The 19,526-nt window shown below is 41.0% G+C and overlaps 2 protein-coding genes across 4 annotated transcripts in view; both read left to right on the top strand.

The window, feature by feature from the left end:
- Positions 1-9,393, top strand: part of brd4 (bromodomain containing 4) — a 35,846-nt gene extending 26,453 nt beyond the window's left edge. For 2 of the 3 annotated variants that reach the window (XM_006791295.3, XM_006791293.3), the window contains exons 3-19: positions 1,106-1,243; positions 1,338-1,473; positions 1,855-2,195; positions 2,324-2,704; positions 2,792-2,920; positions 3,291-3,521; positions 3,606-3,829; positions 4,224-4,546; positions 4,702-4,797; positions 4,911-5,312; positions 5,563-6,360; positions 6,466-6,572; positions 6,671-6,821; positions 6,923-7,053; positions 7,172-7,377; positions 8,095-8,374; positions 8,500-9,393. In XM_006791295.3, coding sequence (XP_006791358.2) covers positions 1,106-1,243; positions 1,338-1,473; positions 1,855-2,195; positions 2,324-2,704; positions 2,792-2,920; positions 3,291-3,521; positions 3,606-3,829; positions 4,224-4,546; positions 4,702-4,797; positions 4,911-5,312; positions 5,563-6,360; positions 6,466-6,572; positions 6,671-6,821; positions 6,923-7,053; positions 7,172-7,377; positions 8,095-8,374; positions 8,500-8,568 — 4,143 coding nt within the window. In that variant the 3' untranslated portion in view covers positions 8,569-9,393. The remainder of the gene's footprint in view (positions 1-1,105; positions 1,244-1,337; positions 1,474-1,854; positions 2,196-2,323; positions 2,705-2,791; positions 2,921-3,290; positions 3,522-3,605; positions 3,830-4,223; positions 4,547-4,701; positions 4,798-4,910; positions 5,313-5,562; positions 6,361-6,465; positions 6,573-6,670; positions 6,822-6,922; positions 7,054-7,171; positions 7,378-8,094; positions 8,375-8,499) is intronic. The other variant, XM_006791294.3, reaches the window with a different exon arrangement.
- Positions 9,394-14,211: 4,818 nt separating this feature from the next.
- On the top strand, positions 14,212-19,425 carry lpar2a (lysophosphatidic acid receptor 2a). The gene is made up of 4 exons (XM_006791296.3): positions 14,212-14,349; positions 16,202-16,948; positions 17,536-17,798; positions 19,274-19,425. Exons 2-4 carry the CDS (start codon positions 16,204-16,206, stop codon positions 19,319-19,321), a joined length of 1,056 nt encoding a protein of 351 aa, XP_006791359.2. The 5' UTR covers positions 14,212-14,349; positions 16,202-16,203; the 3' UTR covers positions 19,322-19,425.
- Positions 19,426-19,526: the final 101 nt, after the last annotated feature.

Here is a 19,526-nt window from a genome sequence, read left to right as displayed (position 1 = left end):
CTCATTTATGTTGATTTATTTATTTTGTTTTTCAATCTAATTACATTTATCATCCAATTGAAAAGCCATTTCTTTTTTTACGTTTAATGAATCCACAATTTTTCCAAGCCCCTGAGTAATCATGTTTAATGATATGCATCTCGGTGTTTATCAAAACAATTGTTATTGTGATTTTTGCCATAATCAAACAACTCTATGACAGTGTTAGGGATCACATTAAGAAAAAAAATATTGTTGATCATTTTGAGAATGAAGTCGAAATTTCAAGATTAAAAGTTGAAAATGTATTTTGAGAAAAAGTCTAAATGTGGAGATTACCGTTGTTGTTTCAAGACAAACTGTCACGGCTGCTACACCCTTTAAAAAATACCCTGTTTAGATGAGTTAGTGAAACACATTAATCAGTCGTCTTGTGACACAGCATACATCCTCTAACCATCGATAATATGTCCACTCTTCTGAGTTCCTGTTTTTTTTCCATCTGCATGTCCTTATACTGATCATCACAATGTGTTTATGTGCTTGAAGAGAAATCATATCCTTCCTTGTTACTAAAACCAGTTCTGAAGTATGATTTCACTAACTCTGAGGGTAAGCAACCGTGTCTTGAAATAATAACTGTAATCTCCACATTTCAACAAATTTTTTTAAAATTATTATTCTGAGTATTTTAATTTCGATGTTCAGAAGTGAAATTAATCTTTTTCTAGTCTTGTGTGTTTGGACCACAACATAATTTAAACGTATTAGGACTTGAGAGAGCGTGAACAACTCACATATGTTCTTTATAATTATGCTGGCAAGAATAACATTTAATTATCAGTCATCTCTAAGAGGTTAATGAAACTTAACAAAGCCAGAATAATGAAATGTTTGCCAGAAATTGAACATTTATTGAACCTTCTGACATTTTTTAAAATTAGTTAAATAAAAAAATTTTGTTTGTGCAATTTATTTTGGTTTTTCGTGATGGGGGTGACAATGATGATATAAAAGTGCCAAATATAATAGAGGTGTTAAGGGGTTCACTTTAGTAAAGAACCAGATTGCATTGAAGAGTTTCCACTTGAGTTCTTTCTGACCAACTTATTTGTAACCATTTCAGGACTACTACACAATAATCAAAACCCCTATGGACATGGGAACAATCAAGAAAAGGCTTGAGAACAGTTACTACTGGAATGCCCAAGAATGTATCCAAGACTTCAACACGATGTTTACCAATTGCTACATATACAACAAGGTACATAGTTGTACAACAGAGCCTTATCAATATAACGTTGCAATAATTCTGAAGTTGTTCCACTTGAACTAAGACTGTTTTTCTACCTTTGCAGCCTGGCGATGATATAGTGTTAATGGCTGAGGCTCTAGAGAAGGTTTTCCTCCAGAAAGTCTCAGAAATGCCACAGGAAGAAACTGAGATTGTTGTCATGACAGGAAAGGGACGTGGCCGAGGCCGGAGAGAGGGAGGTATGGATCTCGAAAATTAATTTCTACCAGTTAGCATGTATTTCTAGTTTTTCCTCTTTAAGATTGTTGGGTTCTTTATTTATTTATTTCAGTTGAGTTATATTAAAGGATTGAGAAAATGCACCTTTTAAAAAGGCACTTTTTTAAGCTCAATGAATCAACATTTTTCTTTCCTCTGAGTAATCATGTTAGCCCTATTTGACTTCAGTGTGGCTGCACATTTCGGTGTGCACATGGATAGGCATTTCTTTGGTCTACATTATTATAAAGACCAGCGAGAGTGTGCAAAACTCTGATATTTGTTTCTAATTCTATATGCAAGAAGAGTTTTTAATCTAAAACTTTTATGAGAAAACAACCGTTTTGTTCTTTCACATCCAGGTCTAAACTTGAAACCCGGGGCCATTATGGATCCTTTGTCAACAACTCCTCAAACACGCGGCCTATCAGCCCTCCCAACAGGGCTCCAAACTCGAGGACCAGTGCAGGGTCCGCCTTCACTACCTCCCCAGCCTTTGATGCAGGCCCTGGCAGGCCATGTGCCCCCAGCGTTATCCAGCCATGCACCACAGCTCGGAGCGCCATTCTCCCTGGGTCAGCCAGACTGCCCACCTCAAGTTCCTGTAATGACTTCTGTGCCTCCCCCTTCCCAGACCTCTCTTCCCCCAGCAACAATCCAGAGCACTGCCCCCATACTGCAGACCTCCATGACCATGACCAAAGTGAGTGTACTTGACAAATGGATGAATGTTTGGGCATGAAGACTCATCTTTGACTATGCTTGGATCAGACATATGTAGATAAGATATAATAACTGCTTAATTCCCTTTCTTGTTTTACTGCTATCCAGCCAAGGAAGAGCCAAAAAAGGAAAGCAGACACTACAACGCCTACTGCAAATGACCAGCTGAGTGAGTCATCGCCAGCAGAATCTAAGTCTGGGAAGACACTACCCAGGCGAGAGAGCGCACGGCCTACGAAGATTAAAAAGGACGCTCCAGACTCTCAGCATCACATAGGCTTGGGGATGGGACTAAGCGGACCGAGTGGAGGTCATAGCCCCAAACCACAGGACCAGCTGGGGTATTGCGCCAGTCTGGTTAGAGAGATGCTGTCCAAGAAACATGCTGCTTATGCCTGGCCATTCTACAAACCAGTTGATGTGGATGCACTGGGACTACATGATTATCATGATATCATTAAACATCCAATGGACCTCAGCACCATTAAGGTGTGCAGAAAACACATATTTTCAGAGAAACTAAAGAGGGGGCATTTTTTGATGGCAAGTAATTAATACCCTTGATGTATTTAATAGGCCAAGCTGGAGAACAGGCAATACCGGGATCCCCAGGAGTTTGCTGCTGATGTGCGATTAATGTTTTCCAACTGCTACAAATATAATCCTCCAGACCATGAGGTGGTAGCCATGGCTCGCAAACTACAGGTACGTACATGCCATTTTTTACATTTTTAAAAAAGATGCAAGGCAAAAAGTTGATCTATGTGGAGTTTTACTAGCCTTAAAGTATCCAATATAAGGGGAGGCTGTTTTGCTGCCGTTCTGATCTCTGATTGCATTCTACTGAATTTAATTTTTTGTTTTGGAATTATTTGATTTATTTGCTAGTTTATACAGGGCTCCTCTGCAAAAAAAAAAAGTAAATAAAAAATAACACTGCAATAAATCATCAAGTCTCACATGCTGCAGTTGAACAGGGAGCAGAAGTCATTAATATGTTAGTATCCTGCCCAACTAATGTATGTGTGTGTAAAACACCAATTTTGATGGTATGCTTGCTTCTTTTCATTTGTAGGATGTCTTTGAAATGCGCTTTGCCAAGATGCCAGATGAACCAGAGAGCAAGCCTTTAGTTTCTGCCCCAGCTCCTGCACTTCATCACCCTGCCCCTGTTAAGCCTCAGCCTCCTCTGGCCCACGTCGCCTCATCTTCGGACAGCTCCAGTGACTCGTCCTCTGAGTCTGAGTCTTCCACTGATGACTCTGAAGAGGAAAGAGCCCAGAGGTTGGCAGAGTTACAGGAACAGGTCGGTTGTCTAAGAAAATTCAGTTGAGTTGTTGTCCACACCCTGAAAACTTTTGTTGACAACTGATCAAATTTCTTTATGCAGTTGAAGGCTGTCCACGAGCAGCTGGCTGCCCTCTCCCAACCACAAGCCAGCAAACCAAAGAGAAAAGAAAAGGAAAAGAAAGAGAAGAAAAAGGATAAGCATAAAAGGAAAGGAAGCATGCCTGTCGATGAGATCCAGGATGCTACACCTCTGTCGCAGCCATCTAAGAAGATTAAGACCAGTAACAATAACAACAAAGAGATTGTTCCCAAGAAGAAACCCAGGTGGGTATTAAGCGGTCTCCTAAAGCTTGAACAAAACCTTTATAAAGCAGTCAGCCTGACATTTCACAATCTGTTAATTACCCTTTCTTCGTTTTATATACAGCTTATTGTTATGTTTTCAATAAATGCCAAGAGGCTTGGTTATCCTGTGACATTTTTTTACATAGTTTATCTTCTTATAAATTATGAGTCTTAAGAGGTTGATTGTTGATTGTTGTAATCCAGCTTATTAGGTAACTTTGAGTGGACAGTTTTATTTATGTTAAGAGTTTTAGTCTCCAGCTGTAACTGATTAGCTGTAGGTATGTATTTTCTGTTTTTACCATTTCGAAAAGGCGACTGATTTACTAGAGCTTAGTCAGCATTGGTAAATTTTTGTGTTTTGCCTCTGTAGCAAAAAGGAGACGATGAAACCTGCCAGCTTGCAGCCTGTTCCTAGTCTGGAAGATGACCTGGGAGCCACTGGGTCATCAGTTACAGGGGAAAAGTGCAAACCTATGACATATGAGGAGAAGAGGCAGCTAAGCCTGGACATCAACAAGCTTCCTGGTGACAAGCTTGGCCGTGTAGTACACATTATCCAGTCCAGAGAGCCCTCACTCAAAAATTCAAACCCTGATGAGATTGAGATTGACTTTGAGACGCTAAAGCCTTCCACTCTGCGTGAATTAGAGAGATATGTGTCTTCCTGCCTCCGCAAGAAGAAAAGGGTTTCAGGTAAGCCAGTGTATGAATTATAGTAAAAACCAACATTGGACCCAACTCCAAATCTATTAAAAAAATACTTAGTCTTGACGGAAAACATTCAGAATTCTGCCATTTACTACCACTATGAAATCAGGAAATGTATGAACATGTGTATTGTTTTGTAGTTGATAAGACTATGGAGCCCATGGCTACCTCTAAAAAGACTGGATCTTCTTCAGACAGCAGTGGCTCCAGCTCAGACAGTGAAATGGAGGTGCCAGGTGAGTTACTCCAGATATGAGCATTCAGATTTACATAATCCCCCCCCCCCCCCCCCCCAAAAAAAAAGAGAAAAGTATGAAATGTTTATGTTTGTACATGTTTATTTCCCCAGGAACGATAAAACAGCCGAAAAAGAAGAACCATGCTGTAAAGGAGGGGAAGGGGAAGACACATTCTCATATTCAGACTGTACCCGCTCAGGCTACACATCAGTCTCAAGCTGCAGGCCTTCAGTCCAGCAGTCAGATGAAGCAACAGCAGCACCATCACCACCACCAGCCATCTCCTGCAGGCTTCATGGCGCCCCCTGTTGCTCCTCTCGAGTCTTCTCAGTTACTGGAGACGAGCTTTGACTCCCTGCCACCTTTTGGTCAGCCCATCATGCACATGTCCCACCACACAGGCAACTCCTCCTCGTCACCTGCACCTTCTCACCTCAACACTCATTCTGCTGGGCCAGTGTCCCCTGAGACACACCCTTTCCTCAACCAGCATTCCGTCCTCCCATCTCCAGGTAAGGTTTTATGCAGAGGCCATTTTTTGATGACTCTAGTCCTGATAACTACCTAGGTTGCTATTGCTTTTGAAGCTACAACTGCATTTCTCCTCTACGGAATCCTACAGTTGTAATGCAGGTTACAAAATGACCACTAGTTCACTTTTTTTTTTCTATTAAACCTATGTTCCAATAGAGCACATATACTAAAAATTGTATTTTTGCCAACAAATTCACGCTAATAAAGTTTTGCGTCTTCTACCCTTAGCCTTACACAGTTCCATGCCTCAGCAGCCTTCTCGGCCCAGTCACAAGGCAGCCCCTCTTCATCCCAAACCCCCTCAGCAACCAGCGCCACCTCAGCAGCCGCAGCAACAACAGCAACCACCTCTGCAGCAACAGCCCCCTCTGCAGCAGCTCCAGCTCCAGCCTCAGCCTCTGCCTCAGCCCCAGCCAACAGCACCACCACCACCACCGCCACAACAGCACCAACTCCCCTCTCAGATTCTTCACTCTACTCAGCCTCTGCACCAGCGGCCTATATCCCCCCCAACACTCACACCCCAAGGCTTGTTGTCTTCTCAGCCACCCCAGATGCTGCTGGAAGATGATGAAGAGCCAGTGTCTACAACGCCTATTAACCAGTTATTCCTACCGCAGTTTCAGCAACCGCGTCAGACCCAGCAGGCTCGTCAGCAGCAGCAACAACCAGTACAGACTTCACTCCTGCAGTCTGTTCAGACACAATCTCAGCTTTCGTCTCAGACTACCTTGGCTCCTGCCCAGCACCCTGTTCAGTCCCAAGCTCAGTCAGCCCCGTCACATCAGACGCTGTCCCAACAGATGCCCTTACACCAGGCCCGCCACATGCAACATACTCAGCAGCAACAACAGCAACCACAACAGCAGCAAGTGAACTACCAACATTGTCCCATACTCCCTCCTCAGTCCCAGGGAACACAACACAAAGCGTCCATGCCCACCAATAAAACACAACAGATTATCCAGCAGCAGCAGCAAGAGCAGCCCTCCCCTCGCCCGACCAAGCCTGACCCTTATAACACAGGTTGGTCGAACGAAATAGGACAGAAATATATTGTGTTACCTGGATTTTTTTCCCCCAAATGAATCATGTTTGCAGACATCTTATTTCCCTTTCTACTGTTTACAGGTCATATGAGAGACAACCCATCCCCTCTCATGATGAATTCTCCCCAACTTCCCCAGTATCCACCTGTGTCTCACCAGTCTCCGCCTCACAACATGCAGCCTAAAAAGGTGAGAACATTTCCGTCAGGTTGGCAACTGTTTTTAACTGAAGCAGAGTTCGAGGCTCGAATAAGGTCTGACTTTGATTCAATTTGATTGCCATGCAGCAAAGGGCCCCTGGGACCCAAGGTGTGTTAAAAGAGGAGAAACTTCCTCCATCACCAGTGATGAGAGGGGAGCCATTTAATCCTGCAATGAGACCAGATCATCATAAACATCCTGAGAGCAAGCCTTGTCAACCAAGCCACAGCCAACAGAGTAAGAGCTCCTTAACTACTTCTCCTTAACGTTTTCCCCCCCAAAATGAAATTAAGAATTAGGAAACTGTGCAGGATATTGATTCTTCTTGTGTTGAGCAGATGTGAAGTCCATGGAAGGCTCGCGACCTGTCATCCGCTCCTCTGAGCCCAGTGGGCCACCCACCTCTTTGCAAGATAAGGAGAAGTTCAAGCAGGAGTCCAAGACTCCTTCTGCCCCCAAAAAGGTACAGGTGGGTGCAGGAGTCAGTTTATAAAAGTAACTCATACCTCTATATACATCTGATTGTAGCCCAAAAGGATTCCACCTACCAGAATTTTTGATTTGATCTCTCTGTGTCTGTTCCTCAGGATGTGAAACTGAAGAATATGGGCTCGTGGGCCAGTTTGGCACAAAAATCCACGTCTACGCCCTTATCGGCAGTGAAATCGTCGAGTGACAGTTTTGAACAATTCCGTCGTGCTGCTCGGGAGAAAGAGGAGAGGGAGAAGGCCCTGAAGGCCCAAGCTGAGCAGGCAGAAAAAGACAGGCTACGCAGAGAGCAAGACAAACTACGGTGAGATTGTCAGTAACAAATACAAAAGGGGCAAAAAGCAGCAGTGATTGAGGAGATTCGTGTCCCGTATTTATTGTATATCTGCTTGAAAAAGTCATGACCGAATAATATAAAGTATATTATAGTTAACTGTGTCTATAGCAATGTGCAGTCATTCAATGAATTTGAATGACTGCAAATATCTGTTTGAGCTGCTTGATGTTTAATACACAGTGTGAATTCCTGGATTTAAAGATATCGTATGCCCTCTTGTGGTCATATTTTATGACTGCACCAGCCACAGAGATTAAAGTGTACTGAAAGGGCACAGTAGCAGAGGAAATTGATTTAAAAATGATCAGATCTGACAAGGTTATCATGGAATATCATTAATCATGAGCCTGTCGACCCTCCACTTCTGTCTGATGTTTTTCATGCAAGAGGCCACTGAACAAGCTTTTAATTTTTCATCTATTGTAGATGTTGAACTGCTCAGTAATAAGGAATAGTCCAGTAAACAATAAGGGTCCTAACACCCTCTTTTTTAAAAATAAATAAATTTAAAAAAAAATGCTTGTAGTAATCTTTGTGATGATCCTGTTTTTGTGGGCTTTAAGTGTCCTGTGTGAGGCTCAGCAGGGCACCACATGTATATGTGAGGACATCGCTTATGTAGCCATGAACCCCCTTCAGCAACATGCTGAGCGTTTGACTGATGGCTGTTGCTCTGCTTTCCAGAGGTCGGGATGAAGAGGAGGTCATGGAGCAAAGCAGAAGGATGCACGATGAGCCTCGCAGACGTCTTGAGCAGCCACACATTCAAGCCCCGTCACAACAACAACATCAGCAGCAGCAACAACAGCAGCAGCAGCAGTCGGTGCAGCAGGAGTCCCAGCCTCCCGCCATTCAGCAGCCTCCTCAACCTCCCACACCGCCTCAGCTCACCACACAGAACCAGTTAGACCAAGAGAGAGAGAGGGCCCGCCTCCGAGAGCAAGACAGAAGGAGGCGGGAAGCGGTGAGATGATTTTTCTTCTGGGATCTGTGGGGGTCTTGAGCTGTGATACCACCCACTATGTAAAACAAAAGGTAGTGAGCTGTTTGAACATAAACAATAATGGCTGTTCTCTTCTCTCTCTACAGATGGCAGCGACTATTGACATGAATTTCCAAAGTGACTTAATGGCTATCTTTGAGGAGAATCTGTTTTGAGAAGAAGAGCAATTGAAACAAAACTGCAAAAAAGAAAAAAGAAAGAAAGGGAGAAAAAATATGTAAACCTCCTCTAAAGTAAGAATGTGGAGATCATGCAGCAGAGAGGGACACGGACTGTACGTATACGTGACGGGCCCTGTTGAGACTGAGTACAAACACTGGACGGGCGGTCACAGCTTGGTTTGCCCATGTGGACTGAACACACAAACATCACACGGGGACGAGTCGCTTAGTTTTGGATGTCGTTTTCCTGGATATTTAGCATTACCTGGCTGATATCGCGTAACAGGAAAAAAGCGGACCCCTGATGGCAGCGCTGCCTTTTTCACACTTGGTTTTTACAGTGTGCGCGTGTGTGTCTGTGGGTACAACGGTAACCACAAGCGTGAAGACATCCCACTGATAACGTTCAGACAGACTGCAGAGACACTGAGAGAACTGCCAGAGGTCTGAGTTGGTGAAGAAGACTGATCTTTATGTGTTCTGTTTTGTTTCTTGTAAGTGAAAATATTACTTTTTTGTTTTGTTTTGTTTTATTTTATTTTTTTTGGGGGGGGTGCTACTTCCATACTGTAAATCATGTATATTTCTCAGCAGAGAAGGTACAGTTTGCCTTACACCTCTTTTTCCTAAACTGACCATTATCTTCTGTGGCCTGCACAAACGGACAAACAAACATTTGCAGACGAGGCGAGGAGCAGTGCAGACCTTTTTTCATTATCTAGTATCTACTGTAAAGAAGTATTTTCTTATACTACAATAACTGTTTATTTTGAATCTCTTTTCTTTCTTTTTTCCTTCCTCTTTGAATCTTCTCACCAACACACTCCGCCAGCTACTTCTATGCCAAACAACCCCTGATATCTTTTATGCTAAATTACTTGTCCTAAAACATTTGGTAGCTAGTTAAAAAAAAAAAAACCTTTAAAAAAATACCCTCAATATATGCATTATCATAGTTTCAGCAAGTATTTATCAAAGACAGAGTCAGTCAAGTTTTTTTCCATCTTGCCTTTTATTTTTTAATTTAAAGCTACAGTAGGAAATTGGTAGCAGAAGAGGGAGAGAGTCCGGTCGTTTCTAAGCTTTAGTTCTGAGTTTTCACTACAAATGTCGCACCATCGTTTGTATTACACTTTTAGACACACGGTTGGAGAAGTTTTTGTGAGTGGCCGGTTCACAACAGTCACTACTGGGTCAGTCAAGCCCCCTATTGTTCCCTCTGGTGAAGGTGGGACTATCAGGGGAATTAGACAAACATCTTTCTGTAGCTGTTACTTCAATCAGGTTAGTAAAGTAGTAGACTGGAGAGAGCTCTCTGTTAGATTTTTCACATCGAATCGTCTTCTAGTTCACCGAGGGCACAGTGTCGACAGTATAAACTAAAAAGAAACAGTTACACAAGTCAAGAAACGGAAAATGCTGAAAAAACAGTTTTGATTTCTATCTTTGTTCTTGTTTGATAAAATTGTGGATGTGACTCTTCTAATTATGTTCTTGGAGACATTTGTTTGAGCGGGGATCGACTGAAATCCGAACGCATCTCGTCCTCTCTACTTGTCTCTTATGGTGTTTTTTCTCCAGTGCCTGTATTGTATTGCAGTTCTCGTTGGCTTATATTACACTTTGACCGGGTTTAGAAAGGGGCGAGTCAGCAGTGGGCGGTGTAATATTTAAGTGGGGTGGGAGATTTTTTTGAAGGAGTTTGTGTATAAAAAAACAAACAAAGCAAAAAACACACAACAAGAAAAAAAGAAAGAAAGGGAAAAAAGAAAAAAGTAATAAAAAAGGAAAAGACAGCGTTTTATACTTTACCCGTTACCAATATTCGGGTTTTAAAGTTAGTTTTAGCTGGACTTCTATGAGTGTACACACCTGACAACTACTTTCTCATTTTGCTCAATCAGCACATTTTAGATAGATCTGTTTCAGTGTCACCACACTAGCGTTTGAGTCTGGTCTGTGAGTGTGACTGTAAATTTGGATGGCTGTATGACTGTGTGTGTGTGTGTTTTCATTCTTTTCTCAGTGTGTGATGCAGGGAGGTCTGTTTCCCGATGTAGATAAGCAGTCTGTTAATGAGAATAAAAAGATGGGTGAGTACTTCAGGAGAACTCGTTTCTGTGCTTGAGTCACATCTTTTAATTTCTATGAAGTCCACGATATATAACTATATAATTTTATTATTAGATTGGTTTTGAAAGGGTAAAAAACAAAATGTCATTCCTTTTTAGCCTTTTTTTTCCCTTGTCATAATAACTGTTGGACATAATGTGCCATGAGTTTTACGGAGAATGTGCTGACCTGCAGCTCAGCCCAGAGTTTGCTTTATTCAGGTATCTTATTTTGTGTTACATTTGTTCTGTTTTGGGGGTTTTGTTCAGACATTTTCCTCGATTATCGTATGTGAGTGGTCTATCGAGGTCTCTGATTAAGTCTGTTATGATCATTGAATAAACTCATCTCTCTCTTTTTTTTAAATTTTTTTTTTTTTTATAGAAAATAAAAAAAATAAACAAAGATTTCCCCTTTCTAGTCTCTTTCTGTTTGAAATCTAATGGAGCTTGTGTGCAGCACAGTCTCAACTGGGAGCAGATAGTTGGGATTACTATGAAGAATGACAAATGTGTTACTTTAATTTTCCCTAAACACAGACTAAATGAGCACGGGGCTGTGCTTATTTAGTCTCAAGAAAGCCCCAGTTTAAAAACGAATGCAATCTTCTGTATTTATGAAATTAAAAAATTGCATTTTTATATTGAGTTCTGCATCATACTTCACAGGTATGAACAAAAAGTCAAAGAGACAGCTTTTGTAACATACCTGCAGAAAGCACATATCAAAGTCAAGATTAGCACTTTGTACATGGGGCACAGCTAATCAGTCAGAAAACATTGGCTAAGCGGGTTTCTTACGGTTCTTGCTGTAATAATACATTCTTCAGACTGATAATGTATTATTTCAAGCTGTTTACTAATGTTATCAAGTAGGAAAATATAGAAATTTAGGATGTCTTATTTTTGAAGGTACTTGTCGGAAGTGATGTTATTGCATTATGTCTGACTTGATGCCAAACTGGGCACAATGCCAAACGCCCTCTGGTGGTCACATTGGAAAATTTAGAGCGAGCGCATTGTGTAATAAGTCAGACTGAATACGTGTATAAGAATTGTTAATTAATACTGAAGGGACTAACATTTCTGAACCTAATTTAAAGATAAAGTATTAAGCATACTCATATGAAAGCGCCTAAATTAAATATGATTTTTAACTTATCGGGTTATATTTATTTATATCGCTGAGTACCTTTGGGCATTCCTTTTTAGCCCTCTCATTTATCCATGCTTTGGACAGGCACTACATTAGAAGTGCACAAGATTCCCCGTGACCACCGAGTCACTCCGTGACTTTATTAGTTATTATACAATATTCATTTAAAACACAAATTCCCGAAGATATATTCAGCTGCATTAATGGACGTTGCTCACACGCGCAGCTAATAACGGTTTGTTTTTCTTTGGGTTAATAATAGTCCTTTACTAAAGTGAACGTTCACTGCCCTCTTGCGGTCAAAACGCAGAACTACTGCACTTATGAGCGTCAATTTGCCGCAAATAATAATTTAAAACGTATATTTCCTATATGTAATTTCAAAATAAAATTACGTAGCAAACAAACTGACAAAAAAAAAACAGTAAAAACGTAAAAAGTAAGTAAAAAAAAGTAAAAAGTAAAAAAAAACTTGGCTAATTATTAGTTGTATCAATTTAACTGTTATTTATCAAGTTATATTTGTTACTTCTAAATCAATCAAAAATAGTGTCACACTTCTGTATAAAATGATCATCAGTGATTTCCAGTTTGGGCTAAGTGAATACTCTACTCTTGCGGTCACATTATAAAAAGGAAACGTGCCATCACTTCCGCTAATTAATTTCAAAATAAAGTAGTAAATTTAAAATTAAGTAAATATTACCCTTCGTTTCAGTCTATACATCTCTTTGCTTTGAATTGTCAGTGCGATTATTACATGAATTAGTAACAGTTGACCAGTTTACTGTAGCAGAGCTGCCATTTTCCCATCCAAATCAAGCAATACAGAGCTCCACCTGCGACTGAAAAACCCACCTCACACAACACATCGGTTTACTGTTATTATTATTCTTTTATTACAATACTTCAAAGTATAAAGATAAAAAATTAAAATAATTATGGTCACGTTACAGCCTTCAGAGGTTAATGAACGAAATACGCCACAGTATGCTTTTTTTTTTAATGTAGTGTAGTTCCACAAATGACCGCAAGAGGGCATAAAAACATTAAGTAATGCTATTTGATCACCTCTGTCAATAACAGAAATAAACTTCTACCACCGTGTTTGCTGTTTCAGATATTAAGTGAGATAGCATGTATTTATTACTGGTGTATCATTCATTTAATAAATAGCTTTACCTACTTATTAATATTACTCTACACAACTAGAACAGGAAATTTACTGTGTATTTATTAAAGATCAAGAGTATCTTACTACACTCATCTATACAGATCTCGGAATTTATCACAGGATCTGACTTGGACGTCGCTTTCCACATTTCTTTCAGCTGTTCCTTCTGCTCTTGGTATTGGGATTATCACATGTATTGCAACTGCCCTTTTCTTGTAGTATATAGAAAAGAGACCACTGTGCCTTGCAGCAGCTGATTGAAGTCCAACCGGTGGTATTATCAACCTGCTTCAATTATGTTCCATAGGGTTACCTTTGTACGGCTTGCAACCTGGGTCCTGTCGGCATTGCTATACCCCCTCTCAATGTCAACCACCTCGTCTTATCAGCTATTGATACATTTAATGCCTAGTCTTCCACAGCATTGCATTTTCCTTCTCCTGGTCATCTGTTTTCTGCTATGTGAGATACTTTCTTAACTCTGATGTGCATAAATGGCAAATGTATTTGTATAGCGCTTTACTAGTCCCTAAGGACCCCAAAGCGCTTTACACATCCAGTCATCCACCCATTCACCCATTCACACACTGGTGATGGCAAGCTACATTGTAGCCACAGCCACCCTGGGGCGCACTGACAGAGACGAGGCTGCCGGACACTGGCAGTGACACTGACACCGGGCCCTCTGACCACCAGTAGGCAACGGGTGAAGTGTCTTGCTCAAGGACACAATGACCGAGATTGCCAAACCGGAGCTCGAACCGGCAACCTTCCGATTACAAAGCGAACTCCCAACTCTTGAGCCACGATCGCCCCTAAACACTCTCTCAAATGTGCAGTCCTGTCGTAATTTAGTCCACGTTATTAAAAACAGTGCTGTTATCACTATAGTGATTTTTCCCTTAGTGTAAATCTCTTTCTATAGTCAGTACAAATTAAGAATTTGAACTCAGAAAGCTGGGGGGGGGGGGTTCTGCGTGTGTTTCTTCTGCATTACTGTTTCTAATTCGAGGTGCTTTTTTTTTTTTTTGTATTCCTCCCTGATAAAACTTCTCCAGCAGGTCCCAAAGCTATTTCAAATTCAGTTCATGTTTAGCCTTAAACAGAGTTTCTGTTGTCTGATTTTTCAAGCTGTACGTGGAGGCAGCACCGATACCTGTCTGTCAGGTCCAGCTGATCCTCATTCAGAAAGGCGTCGGCTTGGAAATGTGCGGTCGCCTGAACACTTAACAGTGAAAATAACCAGAGGGTCTTCTGTTTTCCTTTCAAATGGCACCCAACACCCTCTGTTTCATGTCGGACCTGTCTTGATGGAGGACACGCTAAGACGGACGGTAGGGTTCATGTCGTAATTTACTTAATTATTTATTTTACATGTTAAAAGTCTACATGAGATTAAGTTACACGAGCGGGTATTTGTGACACATAGCTTACTTCACTTCAGGTCTGAACAGGCTGTATTAACGGAAATGTCTTACTTTCCGACTTTTATCCCCTTTAACCCCAGCTGTCTCAGAAAGAGCACTGTTTTAGACTCTAGACGCACACCTGAAACTCTAAATTCACAACGAAAGCCTTGCGTGTGCGCACAAAACCAGAATTTCTTGCGCATTTTCTTTCTTCAGATTTCTAAAGCCGCACGTACTCACGATCTTACTGCTTTTGTAATACTTTTTACTATTAATGTTGTTTTGGATCATTGCACTTGGACGAGGCCAATTAACAATCCAATCCAGCCCTAAATCAATGCAGAGACGTCCATGTTTTAACACTTGAGTCTAAAGTCACTGCTGGGTGTACCATGACTCAGATACGGGAATTATTTGCACAATCGTGTCAGAGGTGTTTTTACAACAAGTGATATGGGTGCAAAGAATCACTTTCAGTTCAGTCTTTGTAGAAGAATGTCTTTACCTCAGAAGTCACTTAACATGAATTATTCAAGCATAAAAAGGTCTCTAACTTGTGAGATGAACCAGTGTTGAGTCAACAGAAAAAAATAGCAAAATTGAGCAAATTCTAAGTTTGATCTGTAGACTTGTTATTAACAGCCTGTGGTGAAAACGCATAATTTGTTCTCGTTTCTTTAGTCGATGATAACAGAATTAGACAGGCAGAAAAGTAGTATATTCTTACACCAATAAGGTGATTCTTCCGTGTGTCCTTCAAAAAATGAGGAAACTGGATAAGTGTAGGAAAAAAGAAGGGGTCAAAATGAAACATAAAATGAACAGTATCTGAAAGTAATGTCTTTAAGAAATGGGAAAGACCTGACACAGGAGGGCCGCTGGTGTTTCAGTTGATCCATCAACTGTTCACTAAAGTCTCATCAGAAATGCTTTCAGTGGAAACGGGGAGAACAGGATGAGGTCTGCCAAATTACACAAGAACTACACCGAAAATCAGTGGCAACAGGCCTTATGAAGTGATGAATCCAAATTTTGCATTTTTGGTTTAAATCCTTGTCAGCGTGTACACATGAGGTCAAGACAGAAGTACAACAGTGAGTGTCTTCAGCAATTTCTAAAATTCTAAAGCCATTTCTTTTCTGCATTTTAGTCTGTGGTGCTGGGGAGCTTGTCAAAATTCATGTAATTATGAACACAGACAGTACAGTCAGATTTTGATCCACCATGGAATACTCTGGAAAGTGATGTCTCCATTTTTCAGCGTTGCAGCAATCCAAAAAACAGTGGCAATGCAGTAAAAGCATATTTGGATAGGAAAAAGCTCCCCATTGGAACACTATCAGACATGGATTGGCCTCCCCAGAGCCTGGACCTCAAACATTATTGAAACAGTGTGGGATCATCTAGACAGAGCACGGAACAAAAGGCAACCAACATCCAAAGAAGAGCTCTGTCCTTCAAGCAGCTTGGAGAAGTATTCCTGAAGTGTACTTGAGAGCTGGCCTAAGAGCGTTCCAGCTGTGCTGAAGAACAAAGGTTTTCATTCCAAACGTTGACTTTAAAGCTTGTTAGAATTGCTCAAACTCTGTTTTTGCTTCGTATACGAAATTTTTATGCATTATTGCACACTTTTCAAGAAATCTATTGATCCAATTTCCCACTTTCCAAGCAAAATATAAGCAAATGGGATGTGGCTCAAGACTGAAAAAAATTCAATGTTGACTCACTTCTTGTAGACAGCAGGTTAACATCTTGAACATGTAATTTGTGTCTGCAGGTATGGCCACAGAGAGCATTGTGGAGAATACCTGTTACTACAACGAGAATGTCACCTTCTTCTACAAAGTGGTGAATAAGACGATCAGTACAGGATGGAATACACGGGACTATGTTGTCATTGGACTGGGTTTGACAGTATGTGTCATTGTACTCCTGGCCAACTTGCTGGTGATGATAGCCATTTTTATGAACCGCCGCTTTCACTTTCCTATCTACTATCTCCTGGGGAACATGGCTGCAGCAGACCTGTTTGCAGGTATTGCTTATACCAACCTGATGTTGCACACAGGCCCGTGGACTAGAACACTTACCAAGGAGCAGTGGTATATCCGCGGCGCTTTGATTGACATCAGCTTGACAGCCTCTGTGGCCAACCTCCTTGCTGTCGCTGTGGAGCGACACCAGACCATCATCACCATGCAGCTTCACAGCACTATGCCAAAGCGACGTGTGGTGCTGCTGATAGTGTGCATCTGGGCCACAGGTATCATCATGGGCCTGGTGCCGACATTTTGGAACTGTGAGTGTGATCTTAAGGACTGCTCCACCCTTGCGCCGCTCTACAGCCGCCGCTTCCTTATCTTCTGGGCAGTCCTCAACCTGCTCACGTTCTTCGTTATGGTGGCCGTGTATACTCGAATCTTTATCTACGTGAAGAACCAGAGTAAGAACACGTCTCAACAAGTCACAGAGATCCGACAGCAGACTGTTGTCAACCTGATGAAGACGATATCCATGGTCCTGGGTAAGGAGCTGTTTACTTTTCGGTCAAAGGGGAAGTTAGAATAGTTTCATTTCTAATAAGCTTGAAAATTTTAGCACCCTTAAATTACTAACATACATTGTACAAAACTCTAACATAGTCATAGTCGTTGGTGGCATTATTTTCAGATTTTTGCAGGAAAGCGTAGTGACTTTTATTGAATTTCACTTCATATGAACTTTCAGTATTGTTTTCTGTAGTAAAGCTGACTATTGTCGATGTGCTTTATCTCACTGATCTTAGTTATAATGCTTGGCGTGTGTACACCCAGTCATTTATCAACCAGTTTTGCAGCTCTTGTTTGTCAGACCATACCCGATTACTGCTGATCTTTTAAGCTGATAGATTGTTAGGATTTCCGAGTAAAACTGACATGGATTTATCGTCATAATACAACTTTTTCTTTAGGTGACTCCTCTCCTGAGCATAAATGTGTTCTCTCTGGCAACTAGCCTTGAAATTAAGCAAGCAAGCTACCAGTATGACCCAAAAGACTCTGGTGTGTCATTACGTCACATCTTTAAATGAAGTTTACTTCCAGTTCTTATCAACAGTTTGCATCTCTGCAGGTGCCTTTGTAATTTGCTGGACGCCTGGCCTCGTGACTCTCTTACTGGATGGACTGTTGGGTAAAGAGAGTCATGCCAACCGCTATGAGAAATACTGTTTGTTCATAGCTGAGTGCAACTCTCTGGTCAATCCTATCATCTATTCCCTACGGGACAACGAGATGCGGAGGACGTTCAAGTGGATCCTGTGCTCTCTGTGTCGGAGAGGTGTTCATCAGCAGAGGCAACTTTCACTAGTCAAGAGGGACACATCTCTGCGAGAGGTACCCTCACTTATTAGGGTGTTGACCCAGTGGTGCAGAATACAACCTGTGAAATGTAAACCTTAGACCAGGGGTGGCCAACTCCAGGCCTTGAGAGCCGGTGTCCTGCAGGTTTTAGATGTCCTTTATCCATCACAGCTGATATAATGGCTAAATTACCTCCTCAACATGTCTTGAAGTTCTCCAGAGGCCTGGTAATGATTTAGGTGTGTTGACCCAGGGTGATGTCAAAAACCTGCAGGACACCGGCTCTTGAGGCCTGGAGTTGGCCCCTCCTGCCTTAGACCTTCAAAGCACTTTAAAAAAGGTACCCCAAAATAGTCTTTGGGGCATCTTTTTCAAACTTGAGATTATTCTTCATTGCTTCAGGTTTCATTTGTGTTTCTCACATTTCTTCACAATGAGTCATGAGAGCTTTCACTTTCCATATCTGCTCTATATGCAAGTTAACAATATGATGCATAAAAGTATTATTGTGTTTCCTGTCCTGGGCCTTGTTCCACAAAGCAGGTTCAGCAAAATCAGAGTGTAACATTGAGCTAAGAGGTTTGATCATAGTTGGTTCAATCCACTGTATGTTCATATGATAACCACTTTCTGATGCCAAGATTCACCATGAGAATGGGTAGAAGATGAGCCTCCATTTTTATTTCAATATCAGGGGCGGCTTGAGGTTCAGTATCTTGCCCAAGGATACATAGACTGGAGGAATCGGGGATCAGTCCACCAACTCTTTGTGTGATATTGCCAAAAAACAAAGAAGGATCAAGAGTCATCCGCTCAGTCCTCATTTACATAAGATTTACATTTTATTTTGAAATCTAATTATTTAGCTGTAAACTGTAGAAACTCAAGATAAAGATGTGGCTCAAACACATAAGATGCAGTTTTATGATTTTTAATTTTATGATTTCTTTGTGTAAATGTTGATGACGTTTACATTTCTGTGAATTTAACTGTATTTAAATCCACAAAGATACTACTATTTACTTTCTGTAACCTGGATTTTAAAAAAACTAACGTACAAGACTATTTTAGAATCTGTCTTTAGTTCACACATCATCTCCAACACAACATACGAGTCTTCACTGAACAGTATTTTGCCTCAAAAGCTTCATGCAGATTGGGGATGGGATTCAGAGAGAGCCTGCCAGTGAGCAGGTTAATTTCAGTCATTTACTCAAAATTGGTACTCTTCCTGAAACAGAAAACCAAGTGTTTGTCTCATCTAAGTATTAACAAACAAGAGTTTTCACTAAACCTGCTTCCTGGAAAAGGCCCTGATTAGATACAGAATTATTTTTTTTGAATCTTTAAACACCACTGGGTAAAAGTGGTTAAAGGAAACACTGAATTAAACTGCTAAATGTAAATTATGAGTCCATTGTCACTATAATGTATTATGCCTCTACCTTGAAATTCATAAGATATTTCTTCTGTGTTATGTTACCTTCAAATTATTTTCTTTCCTACAGGAAAGACTTGGCTCTGGCCTGAAGTCAGAAGCAGAGGCCTTGTGTTAGGACGACATCAAGAAAGACAACGCCTGGTCAGTGACTAGGTTATAACGGCAGATCAAACATAATATAAGTACGATGTATAGATCGGTTTATTCTTCTAGATATCAGCCAAATTCTGCAAAGCTCACTTTTCCATGTTTGCTTTTTGATACTGAATTAAAGGCTGAACAAGACTTTTGTTTTTTAAGTCTCCACGAGACTAACAGAG

Source organism: Neolamprologus brichardi, chromosome 4 (assembly GCF_056152115.1).
Source record: "Neolamprologus brichardi isolate AB-2024 chromosome 4, ASM5615211v1, whole genome shotgun sequence".
Lineage (NCBI taxonomy): Eukaryota > Metazoa > Chordata > Actinopteri > Cichliformes > Cichlidae > Neolamprologus > Neolamprologus brichardi.
This window is presented reverse-complemented; position numbering and strand designations above follow the sequence as displayed.